At 39.9% G+C, this 23900-nt stretch overlaps 3 protein-coding genes across 6 annotated transcripts; 1 reads left to right on the top strand and 2 right to left on the bottom strand.

Moving 5' to 3' along the window:
- Positions 1 to 5096: 5096 nt before the first annotated feature.
- Positions 5097 to 8195, bottom strand: LOC144700217 (S-adenosyl-L-methionine-dependent methyltransferases superfamily protein). Its single transcript, XM_078571670.1, has 4 exons — positions 7938 to 8195; positions 7221 to 7449; positions 6465 to 6617; positions 5097 to 6385 (listed from the first exon to the last, which is right to left on the bottom strand). Exons 1-4 carry the CDS (start codon positions 8139 to 8141, stop codon positions 5724 to 5726), a joined length of 1248 nt encoding a protein of 415 aa, XP_078427796.1. The 5' UTR covers positions 8142 to 8195; the 3' UTR covers positions 5097 to 5723.
- Positions 8196 to 13740: 5545 nt separating this feature from the next.
- On the bottom strand, positions 13741 to 17327 carry LOC144700216 (nuclear transport factor 2-like). Of its 2 annotated transcripts, none has more exons than XM_078571668.1 (9): positions 17090 to 17327; positions 16873 to 17010; positions 16185 to 16494; positions 15374 to 15624; positions 15139 to 15295; positions 14950 to 15071; positions 14613 to 14678; positions 14169 to 14244; positions 13741 to 14080 (listed from the first exon to the last, which is right to left on the bottom strand). In XM_078571668.1, the coding sequence occupies exons 1-9, from the start codon at positions 17144 to 17146 to the stop codon at positions 13893 to 13895; spliced, it is 1365 nt and encodes a 454-aa protein (XP_078427794.1). In that variant the 5' UTR covers positions 17147 to 17327; the 3' UTR covers positions 13741 to 13892. The 2 variants fall into 2 exon arrangements, with proteins under 2 accessions (XP_078427794.1, XP_078427795.1); XM_078571669.1 differs by having other exon boundaries at positions 15374 to 15621; positions 17090 to 17326.
- Positions 17328 to 17660: 333 nt separating this feature from the next.
- Positions 17661 to 23895, top strand: PRP39 (Tetratricopeptide repeat (TPR)-like superfamily protein). 3 transcript variants are annotated; one of them, XM_078571664.1, is made up of 15 exons: positions 17661 to 17781; positions 18246 to 18464; positions 18528 to 18602; positions 18868 to 18965; positions 19294 to 19523; positions 19984 to 20151; positions 21258 to 21615; positions 22039 to 22182; positions 22297 to 22449; positions 22527 to 22643; positions 22729 to 22809; positions 22881 to 23030; positions 23217 to 23480; positions 23561 to 23650; positions 23714 to 23895. In XM_078571664.1, the coding sequence occupies exons 2-15, from the start codon at positions 18287 to 18289 to the stop codon at positions 23810 to 23812; spliced, it is 2205 nt and encodes a 734-aa protein (XP_078427790.1). In that variant the 5' UTR covers positions 17661 to 17781; positions 18246 to 18286; the 3' UTR covers positions 23813 to 23895. The 3 variants fall into 3 exon arrangements, with proteins under 3 accessions (XP_078427790.1, XP_078427791.1, XP_078427792.1); XM_078571665.1 differs by having other exon boundaries at positions 17665 to 17728; XM_078571666.1 differs by lacking the exons at positions 17661 to 17781; positions 18246 to 18464; positions 18528 to 18602; positions 18868 to 18965 and adding an exon at positions 19732 to 19851 and having other exon boundaries at positions 19383 to 19523.
- Positions 23896 to 23900: the final 5 nt, after the last annotated feature.

Raw genomic sequence — 23900 nt, 5'->3', positions numbered from 1 at the left:
AGAAGACAACAAATCCAAGAATGAAGGTACATATAAAATTTCCAAGTTTTTGGATCTTGTTGTTGATATTTTGAGCAGATTGTTGAAAATAAATCCGAAATGGAGCATCGAGAAAGAGTTGAAGCTGACTTTGATGAGAATCCTATCTCTTAAGAAGATCGGGCAAGAAAATTCAGAACTGTAAATCAGATCTACGGTGAAACATCTCAGTTGAATGTTAATCCTGAAACTTGTATGAATGTCACTGAAGAACTACTGAACATTTCAGAGGCCAACAATGACAAAGTATGGAGGCATGCAATGCAAGAAGAGATGGATGAAATGGAAAGGAGTCATACATGGGAACTTTTTCAACCACCAAATCTCTGCAACCCCACTGATCTCAAATGGGTATTCAAGACAAAGAAAATTACAAAGGTCACGTAATCATAAATGAAAAACTGGTTGTGAAGAGATATTCTCAAAGGTATGGCATCTATTATGATGAAGTATTTTCTCCAGTAGCAAGGATGGAAACCATCAGATTGCTGCTGGCTCTTGCAGCACAAGAAAATTGAGAAATACATCATTTAAATCTTAAATCTGCATTTCTAAATGGTGAAATTGAAGAAGAAATTTATGCATGACAACCAGATGGGTTTATCAAGAAGGGCAGTGAGCAGCATGTACTCAAGTTAAATAAAGCCCTGTATGGGCTGAAGCAGGCCCCCTGCTTGGTATTTGAAATTAAAAAAGTGTTTATCCCCTCTTGGATTCACTAGAAGTGTGCATGAGCATGCTGTCTCTTTCACCATATCTATATTGATATCTACACCGATATCTACGTCTATATATATATAGACGTAGATATCGGTGTAGATATCAATATAGATATAGATGTAGATATAGATATAAGTATAGGTATCGGTATAGATATAGATATAGGTATAGGTATAGGTATAGGTATAGGTATAGGTATAGGTATAGGTATAGGTATAGGTATAGGTATAGGTATAGGTATAGGTATAGGTATAGGTATAGGTATAGGTATAGGTATAGGTATAGGTATAGGTATAGGTATAGATAAGGATATGGATATGGATATGGATATAGATGTAGATGCAGATGCAGATGTAGATGTAGATGTAGATGTAGATGTAGATGTAGATGTAGATGTAGATGTAGATGTAGATGTAGATGTAGATGTAGATGTAGATGTAGATGTAGATGTAGATGTAGATGTAGATGTAGATGTAGATGTGGATGTGGATGTGGATGTGGATGTGGATGTGGATGTGGATGTGGATGTGGATGTGGATGTGGATGTGGATGTGGATGTGGATGTGGATGTGGATGTGGATGTGGATGTGGATGTGGATGTGGATGTGGATGTGGATGTGGATGTGGATGTAGATGTGGATGTAGATGTAGATGTGGATGTGGATGTAGATGTGGATGTAGATGTGGATGTAGATGTAGATGTGGATGTAGATGTGGATGTGGATGTGGATGTGGATGTGGATGTGGATGTGGATGTGGATGTGGATGTGGATGTGGATGTGGATGTGGATGTGGATGTGGATGTGGATGTGGATGTGGATGTGGATGTGGATGTGGATATGGATGTGGATATGGATATGGATATGGATATGGATATGGATATGGATATGGATATGGATATGGATATGGATATGGATATGGATATGGATATAGATTAATGATTTTTTGGAACTAATGAATTTATGGATAATATTTGAGAGACAGGTATATATCATACCAAATATACATGCAAACAAATGAAGTTGACGACATTTATTCAAGGATCACACACCAAAGTCTTCTATTTGCTTGCGTCAGGAAATTTTCTCCCCCATTGTAATGCCTTTAACTTGCACTAACTTGACTTCGTAGAGAAACATTTGATGGATCAAATATTGAGCTCTTTTCACTCTGGATACAATTTAGGAGTTTGGAATGTGCAAAATTAAAATGGAGAAATCATATATAACAATGTATGGCTTGTTGTGCATCAGTATGTCTAGATTAAAGCAGTCAACTATGAAGATATGTATGCTATGGTAGCTAGCCTGGATGATTTTTGAATATTATGACTTTTTATGATTATTAAAAAATACTCCAAATGGATGTAAAGAGTAACTTAATTAATGGAGAAATAAAGTGACAACTGTACGTAAATTTACTAATTTGTAATATCAAAAAACATCTGAGTGGGCATTGAAGTTTCAATGCAATAAGCAAGCACTTTCAGCCAGGTCTAAAAATTTATGTAGATACTCTTGGGAATCAAAGAGGCAGTGTAGACAACAATCTCATCATTAAAAAAGCAGAAATGAGCTTGATGTTATTCAATATCTACTTTATTGATATTATCTTTAGAATTACAAATCCAAATACAAGAAAATATATTTTGTGTCTCTTGCTGATAGATCTTGAGGTAAGCCTTCTAGGTGAACTTATCTACTTCATCAGACTTTAAACATTGGAGAAGCAGAATGGTAGTTTTATATGACAGATAAGAGTATACTATAGAATTGTTGAAAAAAATCAAAGTGGAGATTGATAACATCAAATAAAGTCATTAGATATATGCTTTTATACTTGGTTTTTCCACTTATCTGTAGGTTTACACACATATTATTCTCCATTTAGGGTAAAAATAAGTAAACATTGAATTATTTTATGAAGTCATATGAGATTCACTTGCTTTTAAACTAACTCACTTGACATCACTAGTAGTAAATCCATAAATATGAGACTTCATAAAATGAAAAAACTTCCCCTCTCTCAAAAGTTTTTTAATTTTTATCTTTTATTTGAGTTTTCAGTTTGACTCATTCAAGTCTATCGGAGAATAAAAAGGAGGCATCAAAATCTCTCTCTAGGAATTTCTAAAATTTCTATATCTCTCAACCATCATAAACCTTTTGTGAAAATAAAGTTTCATGTGTTATCATATTTTTAGGAATAAAATAGTTTTTAAAAATCTCCAAACACAAGCAAGTTCAACAGAGTATTTAAAAAATCCTTTCAAGCTTGGGTCACTTTCTTTCCCAGTTTTGTGGGAAAGAAACAAAACGGCGGTCTGGAAATTGTGTAGTCAAAGACCTACTTGGGAGTATTGCATGTTGGAAATTTGGGTGGGCCATTTTGAGTTCGAAATTTACACCAAAAAATATGATCCCATAAGACCTAGAATCAACTTTTTGTTATTGTTTCACGGAGCTATAGGAGAAATAAGATTGTCCTACTAAGACTTGGAGATGAGAGATCAATAGGGATATCAACTCTTGAAGCTATCTACTATTTAATTTTTAGTTTTTCATCAATTAATAAATTATATAAAAAAATTAAAATCCATAGGATCCAGATTAATGTACTTTGGTGTATAGGTTGTGGAGATGCATCAAGAAAGGTGACATCTACTAATCATACTAAGCTTTTTTTTAGGGCCTCTGTTTCTTTAATCCCCAAAATCTCAAAAGTAAAAAGGAGAGTAAAGAAAAAGAACGAAAAACCAAGACAACAAAAAGAGAGAAAATGAAGGATGGAACTAGGCGGCCAACTTAGAGAATGCTTTGGAGGCCATCTCAAAGAATGCTTATGGGCCTGAATCAAAGGAGATAGTGCTTTGTTTATTGGTAACAGAGTTTGGTGGTCAAAAAGGTCAGAGCTGAAATTATTTTTTTAATGATATCTATATTTTTTCCTTACTACCCGTTTTTTTTGGCTTGGAAACAAAGGTTAGGGCACATCACTTTTCTAGCCCGGATATACCCTAAATAAGAAAAAAAGGCCTACCTTTTGTCTTTATGTATATGTTTCCGATATTTCAGTTTCACATGCATTCAGGACAATCCTTAGAGCAGCTCAGGTGATTGTTCTTATGTAAATTAAAATTAAAATTTCACAATCATGTTTTTTCCTTCATATAAGGTACATGCATAAATATCATGCGCTTTTCTCACTTCATTCATATCATACATCTATGTTTAATTTCATCCACATTGAATCAATTTCAATCATGATATTAGAAGCTTAATCATGCACATATACAAACCAAATGGATATTAAACAAGTTGAACAAGGAGGCAGCCATATTATCTCATCTTTGTGAGCCCATCTGCTCTTTGAGAGGTAAAACATGCTAACATATAGTCCAGTGGAATGACCACGTTACGGGGTTTCTTCCCCCTAAAGTTTGTAAATGTAGTCATTAATGTTGACTAATGGACGATGAAACAACAGTAATGCACAAAAATGGTTTTCTAATTAACTAGTCAAGATCATAGAAATAATTTGATCACAGATCATTAAAACTGTTGTACACCATTAGTAGAAAGCAAGAAGCAATTTGATCGTTGCATATCGCAGGAAGAAGTTAGTTTTTTCTGCAAAAAAAAGATTGAATTACTCCAAGCATCAAAACAGGAGTAGCTTTTTATTCACCCTTCCCGTTTCTCACTTTCATCTTTGGATGCACTAGAAACAAGGCGGCTTATTATTCAGCCTTAGTATTCAAAAGAATGCCGCAAACAAGACATTTCAACTTATATGCATTATGGAAAAAGGGTATATGAATCAAAGATTTAATGTGGGTTCCACTTTCCTCAAAAGAACAGGTCTTGAACAAAGTATTTCATTAAATAAGAATTGTTGTGTAGGATAAAAAGGAACCTTGAAGAAATCTTATGTATATCCACCATGTCTCATTGATATCCATTTGCCTAAAAGGAGAAACTTGAACTTAGCGTGCGAGATAGACATTGATTCAAGTCCAGTAGCAAACTCCTTGCATATAGCCTTGACTTGATCAAGTAAAACAGTAAGATCAGTATGAGGGATTCTAATATGGAAATCAAGCCCAGTGAACTTGACAAGGAGATTCAGGCAAAAATTTGAAGACGTGATAAAACCCAAACACTTCACAGCCAAAGTAGACAAGAAGATGAACATCAATTGAGCAACAGGGGACCCAACTTGTTAGAGCAACAAATCCAACTTATTGCAACACAATTATCTTCGTCTTTCACCGGGAATGACAAACATGAACAATATCTTGTAATGCAGCAAAAGTAGACAAGAACATGAGCAATATCTTATTGCAAAACAACTATCTTCCTCTTTCACTGTGATACGATTCCTATAAAAACATGAAAGGAGAAGAAGGGCTGAAAGTTAGTATGCCAGCTGGCGCTGAGCTGGTCAACTGACTAACAGGTTCTTGAAAATAGCTTAGAAAGGAAATAAAGAGAAGGGGGTTATAAATAAGGGGAAGAAAAAGGACACGGAGGCATTGGACTTTTCTTGGAGCGGGTTATTCTTGAGGAGCGGGAGCTGTTTTCGGCGGAGGCTCTTCAGGGATCGTGGCTGCAGAGAGGAACAAAGAAGAAGTCTTGGGGGTTCCTGTACAGCAAAAGCGAGGAGCAGAGGATTCAATCTGTAAGTTACATTTTTCCAGAAATCTTTTACCATCCGATACGGTTGAGTATCAGCCTGATGGTCATGACATCCAGGACCAATGACGTCGAGGCCTCTCAGCTGTTGTAATGACGCCCACCGCCTCAGTCAATTTTAAGGTTTAGATAAATCTTTGGATCATAAGGATGACCCAACAACCAACTGCAGAGCTGCAAAAAAAACTACAACCATATATGGGATCAAATTGAATGAGAAATGGCGAAAAAAAGCCAATCCAGACTCTTAAAACGGTTTTCTCTTCTGTATCAATTAATCTCTGAAAATCCCCGTTTGAGATACTCCACACAGGGAAACGGCAGATCTAAGAGATCCTCAACGCGATTGCCAGCAGTGATGAGGCCGCTCATCAGAGACTGTGTTTCTGCAGCAGGCCTGTGGCGGCATGCCACCAATGAGATGTTGCAGAGCCAGGGAACAGAAACCTTGAAAGCGGTCCCAACGTGCCGTTTGTATGCCCTGCACACCTGCGACACGTACTTGCCCATAGGCAACATCTCGCCGTCCAGCCAGTCGGTGGCAATGCCACCCATTGCAATGTCAGCATCTGCGTGGAGGTTCACCACGGCGACACCATGAGCAGGGTGGAGCCGTGCCGCTAGAGAGCGGAGGAAATCACCGTCAGGGTCCCAGAGCTTTTGGGGAAATATGTCGTCTCCATCATAGGCATCAATGATCGCGAGATCGTAAGGAATGTGAATGCCTCCAAAAGCGAGGAAGTCACTGGCATCTGCAATGTGGAGGGAAAGCCTTCTGGGAATAGATACCGGCCAGATATCTTGGTTGGGCATATCAACAAGGTTGAAGGAACCAGCAGAAAGTTTATTGACTTTGCAGGCCGGGAAACCCATTGCTTGGATGGAGGCAGCCACCACGATTGGATCAATCTCCACAACGTCAATGATTGCACCTGATAATTGAAACTGCTTGAAGCCAACATGTTTTCTGAAAAGAGAAGTCAAATAGATACAAAGGAAGAAAATGATGACCTTGGAGTTTGCTGGCCAGGAAGAGGGGAAGGCTTCCGCCACCATGGCCGATGCACAAGATTCTCATGGTCTTGCTCCCCAAAATTGCACCGGGAAGATCAAAACCAAGTGAAGTTAAAGTAGATAATCCAGCTGACAGCATGCTCTTAAGATCTGTAAAAGAATGAGTACAATTACCAGAATATTTGGTGTTTGAAAATCCAACGCCACGCCAGTTGATGACCCACCAGGTAGTACAAGAAAATAAAAATCACATGCAGAGTATAGATGAAGTCCCAATCCCACAGGAAAGCAGTTTAATTCAGTACTACCTTTCAAAACATTTAAGTCTAATGAAATAATCACGACCAGGCCCTGAGAGTTTGGAAAATGGACAGTGGAGCAACCACGTTGTCAAAGAGAGTAAAATCCTTCAAGCTTTCTTTAAAGAGATGGAATCCTAGTCATGCAGCGGGTAAAGGCCAGAGAACTTGATAAATAGGAGATCGACTGACCAGGCTTAACAAGAAAAATCAATGAAACCCATGAAAACATACAATCTCTAATGTAGGAATCAAGGAAATTCATGCCCAGAGGTACTGATACAAGCTCCCTGGTTCTAGATTAGATAATGGCAATCATCTCAAAAGGTACTTAAATCTCCAGTGAACCTCGGTATTAGTTGATATAATCAAAGTGGTAATTCTAAGTAATCGAGTGTCCCAAGTGGTCTGACTGAGAGATTAAATGAGACAAAAATAAAAGAACGGATGTTACATGGAACTGCCAGGCAATGGGGCTCCTGCATCAGATACAGCGAGCCAGGTTTTGACTGTCGGTAGGCTGACATGACTTTTGCGGCACTTTGGCGGGTGTTATCGTTAAAATGTAGCACCCTCCATTGATAGCCCAGAACTCTGAATTCGGCATTTGGGTCTGATTCCGGATGTAATTTAGAATATCTCTGTTGAAGTCTTTTTTCTACTTCCGGCCACTGATCCGAGGACTGCAATAAATAAATTAAACAGAGGTATCGCGTTAAACGTCACTTAACCTTAAAAAAGAGAGAAAAAAGGCTGGTGCTACGTGGAAATCAAAGTGACGCACTGCCTTAAGCTTCTAAAAATTTACTATCATTATAATTTTCATCAATTCAGAGAGCACAAGAATTAAATGAAGAAAGATAAACTAGTAGCTAATATCCCGTGAGAACTAAGTAACGAATGCCAATTGAGAATTTTAAGAGAAAATCAATACAATCGCTCACAAATCTGGTCGATAAAGCAGTTGTTTTTCTAAGAAATTCAATGAGCTAGAGCAAAATACTCTCTGAATTTCAAATAAAACAATTTAAACAGTAACGGGTTCATAAAGATTAAAGATTTCCTGACATTACCGGTGGATTCATGCGGATCAAACCGCAGAATCATCACAGCACCATCCATTGAAGAAAAAAATTAGGAAATACAATCGACCAGGGATGGAGAAACGAACGGGTCTCGAAGATTGATGCGCGACCACCGAGACGACGCCATTTCCGTGATCTGAAACCTCACGAAACACAGTGGAGCCGCCTGATTGAGGTTCCCACCACTCCGGCGAGAATGCCCAATCGCCGGCATCTTCTTGCCGGCCGCGGGCAGCTACGGAGAGCCTCCGGATCGCCCTCCAGCTTGCCCTAGCTCCCTGCCGCCACATCCACAGCTCAACTTCACTCCCTCCGAAACTCTCAAAATTCAAATCTTTATTTCTACAATGATCTGATCGTTGTTATTTATAATGATCTGATATGATCTGAATATTTATTTGTTAAGTAGTGTGACATGTCCAATGGGCCGAGACTACAAGCCCAGAAGACTAGTGTTGGGCTTTCACGGTTGATGTCCTTTTGAATTTTTGTATAAATATGTTCTTCACGTCCTTGGAATTGAATGAGTTGATGAGCTGTTTAACTCAGGTATGATAGTTATTCTCTTTTATTGGGTATTGGGAATTGGGTTCTGCTTTGTATTTGGGTAGAATGAGATTCCATGGAAGGGCATTCATATGATTTGGCACGTCTAAGATGGGAAGATTGAGTATTTCCTGGAATGTGAAGCTTGTCCTTAGTAGGGTTTGGCACTTCCAAGATAGGACATGATGGGATGGATAACAAGTGGCGATGAAATCGAGTGTGATGGGTAGTTTTTCAGATTTCCGATCCCGTCACATGTCCCTGATTTTTAGAAAAATCTATCACTGTCCGTCAATCTACCGTTACATCATACAGACAAAGTCACCGACCATCGTGTAAGGACGCATTAATAAATAAAAAACCTTCTGTTTTTATATTTATATTAGGTTTTTTGAGACCTAAATTAAAGAGACAATTCTTTTTATGGCTCTCTCTCTCTTTTTCTCTCCCTCTTTCTCTTGCTCTCTATCTCTCTCTGACCCTTGTTTCCACCACAGCAGCCAGAGATGCCAATGCGGCGTGTGAACATGTGAAGAGAAATTCATAAAAAAGGGATATAAAGAGGGTTACAGAGAACGAGGAAGAGGTAGAGGGAGGGGGGAAAGAGGGAGAGGAAGAGAGAGTGACAGAGTGAGAGAGAAAATATCATCATCATCAGAATGTGAGGTCTCGTCACAACACTTGTCTGGACCCATGGTCATCTATGTCATCATCGTCCAGTGAACTTGTTACATCTTTTGTCACTATGATGGAATCCTAAAATCTTTTTCCATCACATCTTCATTCCCATCACACCCTCCCAGACGTGACAGAAGACTTAATGGAAGGCTCTTGTCTAACCCTAGTTCCTAGTATATAGCATGAGGTGTAGAGCTAAACGGAGGGAAGACCGATTCTTGATCGGAGATAGCTGGCGCAATGGAATGGCTGGAATACCAGACCAGAATGGCTGTCTTGACAAACATTTGAATTTCATTTTGAATATTTCATTTGAATTTCCTTCCAAAAAACCTCACACGAGAGGCTATGAAATGATATTCCCTAGATATAGAAAATGGTAAATTTTGAAAGAACTTTTATTCATCTTTCACCCAGGGAATTGCCTTTTGATCGCAACTACCTTCTCCACGCCAAGATAGCCCTCATACATAGCCAACCTATAGCAGATTCATGTCTATTTCACAATCTGCTTCCCTGTAGTGAGTGTTGCCCCATCTCCTCCTACACGTTGCTCACCTATAGCAACTGCAACACCCCACATCCCCTTGCCACCGCTTGCCTATGGCCATCATCGCACATGCTATCTAGCATTGCATCAACACATATCATTTGTCTATTTTACTGGCCATCCACCCAACCCATCAGTGTTGCCACATTATCCCCAGGGCAATTCTGAAACTGACAATGTCAGCATCCCTTTTGGCAGCATCATAGTCATCGCTGTCTTTTCTGTCATCATCATCAACCCTCGCACAGCTTTGTCCTACATAAATTCTCCTATGAGTCTGCATGATCTTCATAAATCTTCCAAAACATGTAATTCTACATGGTGATCATCTTATGCCTCCTCTTTCTAGTTTTTTATTATGTTCTATATTTTGATTTATATTATTATCATATATATGTCATATTCTTGAATGTTTTCCTTTTATATTTTTTCTTTCCCTTTTTGGTCATCCTATATCTCTCCCTCTCCCTCTCCCTCTCAATACCAAAACAAAGAACTATACCAGTCACTGCTTCTATGCTTCAAAATCACTAATCATTCCCGGATAGTAACAATACTATATTATTCAAATAACATCCCTCCCGATACCAACCATCATGGTCATGTCTTTCTTGTCACAATGGTCAACTGTTACTCACCCTTTTTTTTGGCTTGGTCTTCACATGATTTTTGAGTACTCTTGTGGCCCATCTAAAACCCAAGGTTTGTAAGACATGAATCATAATACCTTGATGCCTAATTTCGTTATCATTTGTTAATATCATTTTAAGGAGACACAATCAACCTACTAGGATTTTGGGGCCTCAATCAACTCGATCTGGGCTTGATCGCTCAGTAGGATATCAAATCAAATGCAGATGAAAACAAGAATTATAGAAAAACCAAAGATATCACATTTATATCGATTGAATATGTAATTTCTTGTTTCCTTTAGTGAGCATTAAATTTGATTTCCTCTCCATCCAGTCACAGCAAAAGCAGGGTCCCGGGAAGACGGAGAATAAAGTGGGTGGCACTTAAAATGACTCGCATAGGTATCAAACAAGGGTGTCTCCCTCTATTTTCATAAAAGCCTTTGATTCTTGAGCTTAAGCTTCAATATTTATTCTGCATGTTCTTTCTCGTAACTTTCCCTAGTTCACTCTTCCTTGATTCGACACTTATCCCCTAGTTATCCATTTGCTCCGATGGTAAACGGAATCCATTTTCCCATGATGATTACCTATATATATGTATCCTAAGATCTACTAGATCCTCTAACAAATAAACTCATGTAGCATGCAACTATAGATAAAACTGTACCAGGTCAAGTTGGTAAAAAGTTCATATGGAGCTTTTTGTTCTGATGTATAAGGTGATCTCCCATTGTGATACAAGGCTGCCTCTTGTTGTGCCTTGTCATGCAACGGCATATGATGCATATCCTTCCTTAAAACAGCATGATTCAATGAATCAAGAGAATGGAGCTCATTATATCGATTCCCTTCAAATATAAAATTCATTTTTTTTTTTCAAAATCATCCTCTTGTAGATAGCTGTCTAGATGGGTTTCATATCCTGCCAACCCTGGACTGTGATAAACCATCGTAAACCCTGGAAATAAAGCACATATTGATTAGGGTTTCTAAACTTCAGTGCTTGCTCATACAAGTATATATCATGCTCCAGGCATGAGCTGTGGATGCCTGTCTGCCTATAACAGTCTTATTCTCTCTGGCCTGTGGGCTGTGCCTCCATATAAAGGTGTGTGAATCCTGGTGTCACACTTGTGTGGAGCAGACATACAATTTTCTGCAAGTAAAATTCTGACATTTACTTGGTAGTTTAAGGCATATTTTATAATTCGAGAAATATATTTTTTAAATATTTCTTTTTGAAGAAATATTTATTAAATATTAGATATATTTATATATTTCGAGAAATATATTTTTTTACTTTTAGACCAATTATTTTTATAAATTTAGCATCAGCAAATTCCAAAAAAATACCGAAAATTGGGAAAATCCCAAATAACATTAAAAAAATAACATACCCCTAAAAACATGTAAAAAACAACAAATTATAAATGATGACTTGTAAAATTATTTTAGTTTATGGACTTTATTTATAAAATCCCGTAAAATACCATAAAACTGGGTATAATTAGAAATTCATTCTTGAAATATAAAAAAATTTAAAATTAAATAAGATACACATGAACTTATTTATGAGAATAAACATACTAATAATTATAAAAAATAGCATGTTATCTGTGATTATCATAATCTTACAGTATCTATTGCAATCTTTTATTTTCATAATCTTATAGAAGCATACAATATTCTTGACATATTTTATGGGTTTTGGAAATCACATAGTGTCTCTTAATGAGACACATTAGGTTTCACATCTTCTGTTTTACAAACATTACGATATCTTTTCAATGGTGATGTATTTTGCGCAATCCTCGACCTTAGTGGCTTGTGAGGTATGTAACTAGAGAAGAGCTCTTATGATTTGAAGATGTTTCCTTTTACACCGAGGGATAGAGGAAAAGAGTGGTAATGAAACTTGTTCAAAATTTCAACGCTTAAGAACTGAAATCCGTTTTCTTAAATAAATATCATTTAATCTCAGAGATGAATGCTCAAGGGAAAATAATTCGTGGTATGAAATGAGTGGAATGAATGATTATGCTTGGAAATGGTCACATCACAGGGTGCCCAGTAACGAGTGGCCAAATCTTATGTGACTAGATGTAGACATGTGCTTCCTATGAGCTGCTATAGAAGAGAACGTCATGATAAATAATACATCCATCAAGCAGACTGAGGAATTTGCATGAATAAGTCATTAGTTAGGAGATGAATGGTGAAATGTTAAGTGTAAAAGTGGTAGAAATGACAACGATGCTAGATCAAATACAACAGTTAGCACTAGAGAGAATACTTCTAAGAAACAGGTATGATAGACTAGGCATAGTGAACAGAAAAATAACGACTTCATTGCTTTGGTTCTAATCATGTCAAGGAGAATTGCCCAATTTTAGAAATTCAATGTCTGAGATATTAAAGATATTGTCAATTAAGTATCAATGTCGTGGGCTTAGAGCAAAGATCTACTGATTAGAATGCTTACCCAGTTATAGTATCGCCTTCTCTTGACAAGATACTAGAGGAACCCAAAGCAGTTCCATCATCACCCATCTTGCGATCATATGCATAGACTTGCACCTTTGGTCATGATCAGTACACGAGAAAGATACCAAAAAATATTTCGAGGAGAGATTATGAATTGAGAGAACTGAGAATTATCATGCAGTCAATTCAGAGAAGAAATCAGAACCTACAAACAGAAAGGCTGATTTATTGGCCAATTTACTAATACGAGAATCATTGAATCACAATCTCATAAATCCCTGAACTTGAACTAGTTCACGCTAATATGGATGAAATTGAAGACATACACAGCATCTCCATCTTGAGAAATGGCAAAGTATTGATGGCGCGAACAATACTCTATTGATGGATGTAGACCATGACGGAGATGATGAGCCTCAGCAGGTTTACAATGAAAGTTCAATCAAATATGAAAATCATCAAACTTGAGAAAAAGAAAAAATCTAGAACAATGGTCATGCAGGGCTGAATAGGCCCCCAACGCGTAAATGCTACCCTCCTTCTGGGAGGACCAAGCCAAATATGAAGAGGGATATGACTAGCCACTTTAAAGAATGTTAGATTACCATTCCACTGGCCAGTGCCACAAAGCATAAATTCTAATAAGGATCGTAGAGGAAGCAAAGACAGATTAAACTAATGGAAATAACCAGATCTATTCTGTTGAGTAAAATCCTAATGAAGAGGAGATATTTTGAATGCTTTGTTAATGTGAAAAATGGGGGTGAGACATTCACTTGATATCTGTTTGAATCAAGATAAATTGGTATAGTTTTTAATGTTACAGAGACCCTTTATTGATAGTGGATGAAGATCAATCTCCCTTTGACATTGTCGTTATCAATCATTGACAACAAAATGATTTGTTTCAGATGAGTTCGAAGATGTTATTTCGCTCTAATGTATTTTAGGGCATCAACAGGCTAATACTAAATGTTCACTTTCATGGGTCAAAAATGCGCAACCCAGGGCAGCGGATCTTCCATTAAAATAAAGCATTGACGCATTATCCACTGGGAAACAGTATAAGGGAAGCGAGAGAAAGGAGAGAGAGGAAGGGTGACTACCTGTCCTCTCTCTACATGGAGGGCAAGAAAGACGAACCAGGTTTAAAACTGCGTAGGCGCGTAGGACGAGCCATCGGCTGCATTCTTTGGCCCGTTCTTTAACCCTGCCTGTGGGCCGAGTATGCCTCTATCCTGCCTGTGGTAGCCATTTCCTTTCGCCCGGCCATTGGAACCTGCACGCCCCTTGAGAGGAGCTTCCGCTTGGTGCCCTCCCCTAACCCTGACTCTTCCTGCCCGATAAATACAAAATCCAAAAAATAAAGATTAGATGGTGCTAATTGAAAATTTTTGGAAGATGATGTAGAGATGAGGCCAGACTTCCTCGCGCAGTCCCACTTCCAGGTCTTCTCTCCTCTACGTAGATCTGACGGCCCCCAAATAGGATAGGAGATGCCTGGAAATTGTGAAAATATGGTCTCAGCTGCAATGCCACTCCAGTGCCACTCCTTAAAAATAAGGGATGGTAGACGATGACAATTAAGCCATCCTTATCCCTAAATATTGTCATCTTTATCGTCATCAGGAGTTGGATTATACGAAGTGGGATGCCAATGACAATATTGTCATCGTCCACTCTTCAAAAAAAATCATAATCATCCACCCCTCATCGTCATTGGCATCCATATTTATGCATGGAAGAATGATCAAGACGATTAGAAATGAACTGCCGCGTAATGACGACACTTCCCCAAGTCGGTCATTCTCTCTACATCGTCATCAGTGACACTGAACCCAACTTAGAACTAAGCTAATACAACTAACCTTGAGTGCATTCTGCACGCCAACCATGTCTTCAAACTCGACAAAGGCATAGTAGACGCCAGCCTCCTGCTCAACGACCAAGAAGAAGCTGTTACTAATGAGGAAAAAGAAAAAGACGGAGATAATGGTGATGAATAGGAAGACATTGATAATGACAGTGAAATTAAAGAATACATAAAGAAAAAGATGAAAATTACGATGTTGAAGAGGTAGGAGATGTTGATGCTGATGTAGAATAATAATAATAAGATGTCGATGGTGTTATGGTTGAATAATAAGAGAATGATGATGCTGTTGAAGAAGAAAAGGAAGACTGGCTGAATAATTGAAATATCACCTTGCGAGTCTTGATGAGAACTCCATCCGGTTTGATTCTGCCAAAGTTTTTGAACTCTCGTTCAAGTTCAGTCGCCGACACTGTTGAAGGCAAATTTCTGACGTAGACAGATTTCACCTCGCCTGGGGACCATTCGTTAAATTCTTATCAAAGCTCCTTTCAGAGGATACTTGCATAGAAAACACTCACCTTCATCTTCATGACCACCAAAATCATCTGGGCTGCCGCCAGATTTCTCACGAACTGGCTGTGGCTGATGCTCGACTTCGTGCAGTATTGAAGAAGCTCTTACTGTCGACGTCGGTGGGGCCGAGGCATACCCACCAGCAACTTTGGGTACTCTCAGCTGCCATTTGACAATAATATAATAAATAAAAGTACTTGGCATAAAAAAAGGGATTGAAAAAATAGAAGTAATATTTACAATAGAGGCGTAGGTGTGTCTCGTCAGGTCCCCAGAAGGCTCTTCTGGAGGAGCCTTCTGGTCCTGGTAGTTGGAATCCGCAATTTCCTCGGCAGAAGGCTCGTCTTCGCCTCCATCATCAGCCTCAGGAAAGCCCTGAGTCTGGGGCTCTGACATGTTGTACTTGTCGAAGGGCTCACTCTCTTCAACGTCGGCAGGAACAGGGAACTCATTCATGTGTGCTTCTCTTGTATGCATGTAGTTACCAACTGCTAATTCAAGGATTGCAAACTCATTGGTCATTTTTTTTGAAAAGTTATTTAAGGCGGTCACCCGACAAAGCGGTAACCACCCGGCAAACTTATTGGTCATAATACGAGCTATTCAAAAAGATAAAAAATAAAGTTAATCTAAGGTAAAATTGGGTTTCCACTCTACATGGAACAGTAAAAACCTAAATGAGGATTGACCCAAAAATTATCCAAAATACACTTATGCTCATTTTTCAACATATGGGTTACCATTACTCATCAGAAAAAATCGATAGACCATGCAAAATCATCGTCCATCAATCAGCATTCATAATGCGTCAAATTTTTCACCAACCAAGGAGCTAAGACATGAAAGGCCTGATGGGTCATCTTGGATCATCACAAAATCACAAACAGTTTACGCTCACTTTCAAACAATAGGGTCATCATTAATCATCATGAAAATTGATTAATCATCATGGCCGGCCCAAAATTTCTTATGCATCAAATCAAAACCGATAAAAAGTCCGAGATCTAAAAGGCATAACTTCTGATCCTCTTTCGCAGGTGAAAATTGGTACCTGACTGAGAGGCTGATGCTGAGTCATTGGTCACCGGAGTGTAGTCGCTATGAACTGAGATGGGGGCTTGTTCTTGATGATGAACCTGCTCTTCTTCATGGAGGTGGAAGATGTCATTGAGAATGAAGTATCCGTTCTCCTGAGGAGCTAAGAAAAAAGTCTGGGAGAATTTCCTCCATCCATTCGACTGCTCAGTAAGAGCAGAACCAGAAACCATCACCAAGATACCACCACTCCAAGATTCCAACGAATGCGCTGTTTTTATCTCAATCCCCGAAAAATTCAGAGACATGATGAGCTTATGAATTTGCTGCATAAACAATGGAAACATCAAAGAAGATGGCATGCAAAAAACACGGCAATGCAATACAGAAATCAGCGAAAAGTGTTCATGATCGATAATTATAATTGAAAGAGTCATGCTCCTAGGCACAGGAAATTATCAAACTTAGGCTAGGAAAGGAAATTAACGAAGATAAATTTGTTCGAGATGAATAATGCGACTATTTCATCCGTTATTTAGCTGATCTAGGAATTACTGATCGTTACTAGTTTGAATCCGTTTTTACATAAACCGGCAGAAATCTGCCGCTCCAGGATATCGTCGCAATCAGCAATGTACATTCCTCGTCAATAACCAGCGGATATAAAAAATTAAGGCAAGGCAAAAATCAAAATAAAACAGTACCAGCATTCCGCAAGCCGTGGTCTCCGACGATCCTCCATTGACACGAACAGAAGTGCTCAAATCAGTGTAAAACTGATGCACCAAGCTCGGCTGCTGCTGGAGGATCTGGTAATATTTCCCCACAAAATAACTCCCAACCTGAAGAAACGCATCATGAGTTCTCACAGAACTTACCAGATAATGCCATCCTGGAAAAAAGTTTGCAATCAAAATCTACCTGCACCGCGGTTACAGGAGCAAGGTAGGCAGTCGCCATCGTCGGCCAGCCGATCATTCAGGGGGACGCGAGCCCCCGCGAAGGCCAAGATCAAGACTCTCTCGAATAGCGGAAATCAAGAACAGAGACAAATCGAACGATTTGATCGAAGAAACCTTCGATTTCTCACCGAGAAACGAGAGATCGAAGTTATCTCCTTGCTCGGAATCTCGCTGCGTGTACGCGAAGCGCGAGCGGCGGCGGTAGAAACTCGGCTTTGGCAAGAAAATGGACCCACGTGGCCGCATCCTGGCCGTCCGATCTGGAAATTAACTCTCCATCCCCGCCAAAAATCCCCGCTTTCAAAACCCCCATACGCGATTCGTGGGAACGTACTATTGCGTATCTTAGGGTTTCATCCCCAGCCCTTGGATTCGATCTCGACGGTCCTCATTTCTCCATGATGACGTCATAACTGGTCCTACGTGTTCCCCGGTGACGTCATATCTGGACCCAACCGTCTTATTGGGCCGGGATATTTATATAGGATTTTGGGCTGTCGGGAGGCCCATTTATTGGTCCGATTTAAGAAACAGCGCGCACTGGTTATCTTTGATTGCGCCTCCGCTGCGAAGTTCGTACTTGGCCGAAGTCGAAGAGGTGAGAGGCGAGATTCTGTTGCGGTTGTTCTTAGCGTGATCGCATCGGGAGTTGTAAGTTATATGTTTAGTTTTCTTTGTACTGCGGATGAAATTCTTGTTCGGAGTTGACGCGATTTGATTTCTAGGGTTCTTGCTGTACTATTCAGTAGGAGTTTTCTAGCCTAACTATGACTTTTTGTATCACTCGTCGATGAAAGACTGACGCGCCATTCCGTTTGTTTTTGTTCGTTAAATTTCTGTTCCTCCAGTGGCATAATTTTATGAGTGAATGATTGATCCTTGACGTCTGCATAGGCCATTCTCGTTGAACAAACCAGTGTAATTTCACTGACAGTTTTAGGTTTTCATAATTTTTAGTCGTCCCTCTCCGCTGCGTTTTTTTGTAATATCTGACTGCCAAAGGTTTAGAGATCTCATGAATCGTATCGTGTCCATGTCATAGTTTGCGCAGATCCTGAGTTTAACTCCTGTTTTCGATAATGCATTTACTTGATTGTCTTCTCCTTTCGTTTCAGCTGCGAACTAGTTGCTTCAATCTGTTAAATAGTTCGCGAAAATGGAAGATCCCCACGTGTTGGCTGCGCCTGCGCCCTCTGTCCAGGAGTATCATAATTCAAGTTATGGAGATTACATGTCGGTTTCCGATCATAGTGCTGTATCAAGCGGAGATGGAACTGCAGCCCAGAGTTCAGCTCCTTCCGATGCCAACGTAGACCCTTCTTTTAGCCAGTCAGGTATGATATCTGGCATTGACCCCGCGAGTGTTGTCCACCAAGACTCAAGCTATGTAACTTCAGGTATCAATGTAAATGGAAGCGGTTCCATTGAGGCTGACACTGGAATGATTGAGCAGCGCTATAGTGGAGAAACGGGTCGGTCCATAGTACTTGAGTTTTCTATTTATGGGAATTTGAATCATATTTTTCCTACACTGGTTCGTCTATTTGTATTTTTTATTTTCACATCATTGTTATTTTCATCATTTTTTTCAAAACATTTATTATCTAAATTTTTCTATCACACTATGGTCCATTTTTCTCTTATTTTTTCTCCTTTCAGTCTGGCTGCATAATACTTACTGGGAATAATTTTTCCTTTTAAATTCTTTAATTTCATCGTTACTGTTTTTTCCTGCAGGCGCATCGACAGAGGAAGATAGATTATGGAGCATCGTGAGAACCAACAGCCTGGACTTTAATGCTTGGACAGCTCTGATTCTAGAAACTGAGAAAGAGGTCCAACATCGAGTACCTTGACAATAATTAAAACCTTTTCCGTGTAACGCTTTACTTCATCTTTAACTATACTTTTGCAGTTATGGTCCTTGCTTGATCTTTGGTTTTATTACTCCATGCTTGATTTGTGTCTAATCTTGCGTTAGTTCGAGTTTTCAACATTTTGGCCGAAAGAAAAGCTTAACATGGTGCATCGGCTTCAGTGTTCATCTTACTTGTTAACCATTGAACCGAAGTGTGAATGGACGATCTTTTATTTTATTATGGACGTTTTCTAATTGTCTGTTCCTGAAACTCATAATTATTTTGTTCCCCTCTATTTTATCAGAATAATATCCAAAAACTGCGAGGAGTATACGACCCATTTTTAGCGGAATTTCCCTTGTGTTACGGATATTGGAAGAAGTATGCTGACCATGAGGCTCGCTTGGGTGGTGCTGAGAAAGTTGTTGAAGTTTACGAACGGGCTGTTTTGGCAGTGACGTATTCCGTTGATATCTGGATACATTACTGCGAGTTTGCTATCCCAACGTATGATGACCCAGGCACGATTCGAAGGTAACTTTAATAAAGTATCACTTTTTGGGTACATCTTATTTTCCTTTTCGCGAATTCTTGTCCTGTGTAGGGCCGCATATTTCATCTTTTAACATGATTTCAAGTACTGTGATATCAATATCACTTACCGATCCATATGTTTTATCATGTTAAATATACTTGTGCTCCTCTTTTCTCCTCCGAATTTTCTCATGTATGAACTATATAGCCATGGGGAAGTCAACTTTTAAGTTATATCTATACACTATCGGGACTTCATGGCTGCAAAGCATCTCGGGAGATCGAGCTCTTTTCAATTGATGGACATGGTATTGATCTTGGCAGGAAGGTAAATGGGGTGTCGTGTGATGTTCAAATGTGTTTTCAACATCATTATGATCAACTTTAAAGAGAAGATTTGTGCTGAGTTTCAGATGGTGGCACATTTTTGCAATTAGATTTATTTGTCGCGGTGTTTCAGGCTATTTGAACGAGGGTTAGCTTATGTTGGAACCGATTATTTATCATCTCCTCTCTGGGACGAGTACATCAAGTATGAATATTCACGGCAGGCCTGGAGTCATGTGGCCATGATTTATACTAGAATCCTGGAGAATCCTATACAGCACTTTGATCGCTATCTGAACAGGTATTCTATTTTTTTTGTCCATTTTTACTTTTAATTTTTTTTCTTGGGTTTGTCTTGTCTTGGACGTGCTAGATAGTAGATGATGACTGGGGGCGTGCTAGTTTGTTATGTACTCCGTTCCGCCACACATCCTTGGCTGTAAGAAAATTGAATTACAGCTCATCATTGTCACCGCAGCGGTCATGTCTTGTTGTCATGTCATCCAGATTGCGTCACCAATTGTCACCTAAGTTCCCGTTCATCGATTTCTCTATCGCAGTCCCTCGATTTCTCTATTGCAGTCCCTCAAATTCTCTATCGCACTCCCTCTTTCTCATCTCACTCTCTCGTTCTCTCTTTCCTTCTCTCACTCCCCTTTTTTTCCTCTCTGTCTCTCTGCATCTGTTGCTCTTGCTCTGTTTCTCTCTATCAGTGGTTTACTCGCTATTTCTCCGTCCGTCTCTCTCTCTGTGTCTCTTGTTCTCTCTTTGTCAGTGCTTCTATCTCTCTCTCTCTGTCGTTTGGTCATGCTCTCTCCCAAACTCTCTCTCTCTCTCTCTCTCTCTCTCTCTTTCTCTGAGGCTCTCGGTTTCTTCTCGCGCTCTCCCAATCTCTCTCTCTCTCTCTCTCTGAGGCTCTCGGTTTCTTTCCCAGACTCTCTATCTCTCACTCTCTCTGCCTCCTCAGCAAACTCTCTCTTTATGAGTTCACAGGCGGTAATTACAGCAGTGAGAGGGGAGACAACAGAGCGAGAAAGAGAGATTTTTTTCGTTTTTTTTTCAGAAAAGTGGTCCTTCCTGTAATCAAGATGTCACATCCTGCTTCCTCTCCCGTCCATACCCATCTGTCATCTGGTAAGTCATCACGTCTCCTGTCTCCATGACTTTCCGCTAGCCTTGCCTTCTATCACGCCTTCGTCTTTTGTCACGCTCGTGAAGAACAGAAGACATTAATCAAGTCCTACATTTTCTCTTTCACTTTTTCTTATTGACTTGTCCTTTTTCTTTTCTTTTTTTCTGTATTTCTTTTTCTTTACTTGGTTAATTTAATTTTTGCCATTGGCCTGTGCTTCTTTGTTAATTATGTGGGTCTTCCCCAAATGACTCTTTGCATCTTCTATTATTCAGCTTGAAGGAACTGGCCTTATCTCGACCCCTCTCAGAAATTCGGACTGCCGAGGAAGCAGACCTTGTTACTGTCAGCGCAGTCCCAACCGATGGAGTTGAGGGCGAGGTTCATCCTGATTCTGTGGAACAGTCTACGAAACGCGTAAGTGAAGGCTTAACAGAAGCAGAGGAGGTGGAGAAGTATATCGCAATTAGAGACGACGTGTATAAGAAAGCTAAAGAGTACGAATCTAAGATCATTGGTTTTGAAACAGCTATAAGGAGGCCTTATTTTCATGTACGGCCCCTTGATGATCCTGAGCTTGAAAACTGGCATACCTATCTTGACTTTATCGAAAGAGGAGATGACTTCAACAAGGTGACTCAAATTTCCTTTTTTTTCCACATAGATCTTTTAAATAATCTGATGGCCCATGTTTTGAGTTTTATTCACTGGCTACATTTAAAAAAGGGAATATGATCTGAGGCTAAGGCATGGGCATTCGTTTGGTTTCCTTGAGGCTAAGTACTTCAAACCTTCATTTGTATGTGGACATTCTGGGCATAAGATCTGTGTTCTGAAGCCATTAATCCTTAAAATTCCCATCTGATACTCTGCAGGTTGGTTGTCTTCTTAGTGCTCATCCGCATAATGAGGTTCCCTTAATTGTATTGAGGGGCCTCCCTGATCAACCAATGGAGTACTCCTTGTGCACTCTTAAAATAAAATATTTTTATCAATTTCTCTCTTAATCGTTCTGTAATTAAGGGAGTACCCGTAATATCTTCAACTCATTTGCAGGTTGTGAAATTATATGAACGTTGCCTCATCGCTTGTGCTAATTACCCCGAGTTTTGGATACGTTATATGTTGTGCATGGAAGCCAGCGGAAGCTTGGAGCTTGCCAACAATGCCCTTGCTCGGGCGACCCAAGTTTTTGTCAAGGTACTCTTCTGTTTTTCTAAAAAAATAATATGCCGACTATATTTTGACTTAAAAAAAAACGTAAAGCTTTGTCCTGTGAAACTTCTTCCCTAATGCGTGCGATGATTTTCTCAGAAAAGGCCAGAAATTCACATTTTTGCCGCTAGATTCAAGGAAAATCATGATGATGTAGCTGGAGCGCGTGCAGAGTTCCAGCTCTTGCACTCCGAGATCTCGCCCGGTTATCTTGAAGCTGTAGTAAAGCATGCCAATATGGAGTACCGTCTGGTAAGACTGAAATTATAAAGGTTTGCTTATTTTTATTAAATACGGTATTGATCATCACTACGTGGGAAAATTCCCAGGGGAGTAGGGAAGCAGCCTTCTCCATCTACGAAGAGGCCATTGCTGCCGAGCGAGGGAAGGAGCTCTCCCAAGTCTTGCCCATGCTTCTCGTTCAGTATTCGAGATTTCAATTCTTGGTAAATGACTTATTTCTGCAAACTGAGAAATACCTATAATTTTTGTTTCTCGGATTAACTGTAAGTTCTGTATTGGTTTTTTTAGGTCATCGGTGATGCCGAAAAGGCCAGGGAAATACTCTCCGATAGTTTTGAGCAGGTGCAGCTTTCAAGACCGCTTGTCGAGGTGACTATTTCTCTGGGCTGAATTAAAATTAAACTTGAAGAGTATATTGCTAAAATTGTCCCTGTGCGCAGGCAATAATTCATCTGGAGTCTCTTCTGCCGCGGCCGAAAAGAATCGAGTACGTGGACTCTCTGGTGGAAAAATTCATCACTCCCAACCCCGAAAACCCCCATTCCCCCAGCACGGCAGACCGGGAGGACGTGTCCAATATCTACTTGGAGGTAATTATTAGAAGCCGATTTCGGTTCTTAAAAAGAAAGATAGCTTGTCAAGCTGGGCTATAACTATATAATCATAGTCTTTTAACCGGCTGTTCTTCTTTGTTTGTCAAACGCTATTAAGGACCTATTTCCTACTTGACTTATTTAAAAATTGAATTTCCTCTTAAATTAATTTGCCGGGCGCAGTTTTTGGATCTCTTTGGGGACGCGCCGTCGATCAAGAGGGCGGATACTCGGCACTGCACGTTGTTCCTGCGCCACCGAAGCTCGTCCATCTCGCGAAAGAGGCACGCCGAGGACTACATGGACTCGGAGAAGGCGAAGCTGGCCAAGACCTTTCCCAGCTCTCAGGCCCAATGGGCTTCTAGTTATGGGTCCACTAAGCCCTCTCCTTGGGCTCCTACCCCCGCAGCCCAAACTCAGCCATGGAACCCTGCTTATGGAACCCAGGTTAGCCTAAAATTTTCATTTTCAACATTTTTTTTAATTTCTCCAACAAATATTTCACCTACTCTAAACATCCGCCGCAGGGCGGCGCGTATGCCGCTGCTGGCTACGGCGGCTACCCCGGCTACGCTCAACCGCAGACCGCCGCTTACCCTCCTTCCTACCCGGCCGCGGTACGTTAATTAATATGCACTTTGGACTTTGGACTTTGGAAACTTATTTAATTTCCATTGAAGGGCTACCAACCGGCGGCGGCGGCGGCGGCGGTGGCGGCATACGGGCAGCAACCGGCGATGACGGCGGTCACTCCGGGCTACTACGGCAGCTACTACTGATCGATTCTCTCTTTTTGCTGCACTACATATTTTCCCTATTTAACTCTTTTTTTTTAAATATACAAACCGTTCTTTTTTTTTCATCATC

This window comes from Wolffia australiana, chromosome 2 (genome assembly GCF_029677425.1).
Source record: "Wolffia australiana isolate 7733 chromosome 2, ASM2967742v1".
In the NCBI taxonomy this organism is placed as follows: Eukaryota; Viridiplantae; Streptophyta; class Magnoliopsida; order Alismatales; family Araceae; genus Wolffia; species Wolffia australiana.
The sequence above is the reverse complement of the archived record's forward strand: the minus strand, read 5'-3'. Positions and strand labels throughout refer to the sequence as shown.

What these genes read in the sequence shown, in the direction of transcription:
- LOC144700217 (XM_078571670.1), bottom strand. Translation starts at nt 8,141, where the DNA reads ATGTGGCGGCAGGGAGCTAGGGCAAGCTGGAGGGCGATCCGGAGGCTC. An exon ending in CGCATCAATCTTCGAGACCC is followed by an intron (nt 7,450 to 7,937) that starts GTTCGTTTCTCC and finishes TATTTATTGCAG; the next exon opens with TCCTCGGATCAGTGGCCGGA. An exon ending in CCTGGCCAGCAAACTCCAAG is followed by an intron (nt 6,386 to 6,464) that starts GTCATCATTTTC and finishes TTCAATTATCAG; the next exon opens with GTGCAATCATTGACGTTGTG.
- LOC144700216 (XM_078571668.1), bottom strand. Translation starts at nt 17,146, where the DNA reads ATGATCGGCTGGCCGACGATGGCGACTGCCTACCTTGCTCCTGTAACC. An exon ending in GACACACCTACGCCTCTATT is followed by an intron (nt 15,296 to 15,373) that starts GTAAATATTACT and finishes GTCAAATGGCAG; the next exon opens with CTGAGAGTACCCAAAGTTGC. An exon ending in TTCTCATCAAGACTCGCAAG is followed by an intron (nt 14,679 to 14,949) that starts GTGATATTTCAA and finishes GTCGTTGAGCAG; the next exon opens with GAGGCTGGCGTCTACTATGC.
- PRP39 (XM_078571664.1), top strand. Translation starts at nt 18,287, where the DNA reads ATGGAAGATCCCCACGTGTTGGCTGCGCCTGCGCCCTCTGTCCAGGAG. An exon ending in GCGCTATAGTGGAGAAACGG is followed by an intron (nt 18,603 to 18,867) that starts GTCGGTCCATAG and finishes TTTTTCCTGCAG; the next exon opens with GCGCATCGACAGAGGAAGAT. An exon ending in TTTCAAGACCGCTTGTCGAG is followed by an intron (nt 22,810 to 22,880) that starts GTGACTATTTCT and finishes CCCTGTGCGCAG; the next exon opens with GCAATAATTCATCTGGAGTC.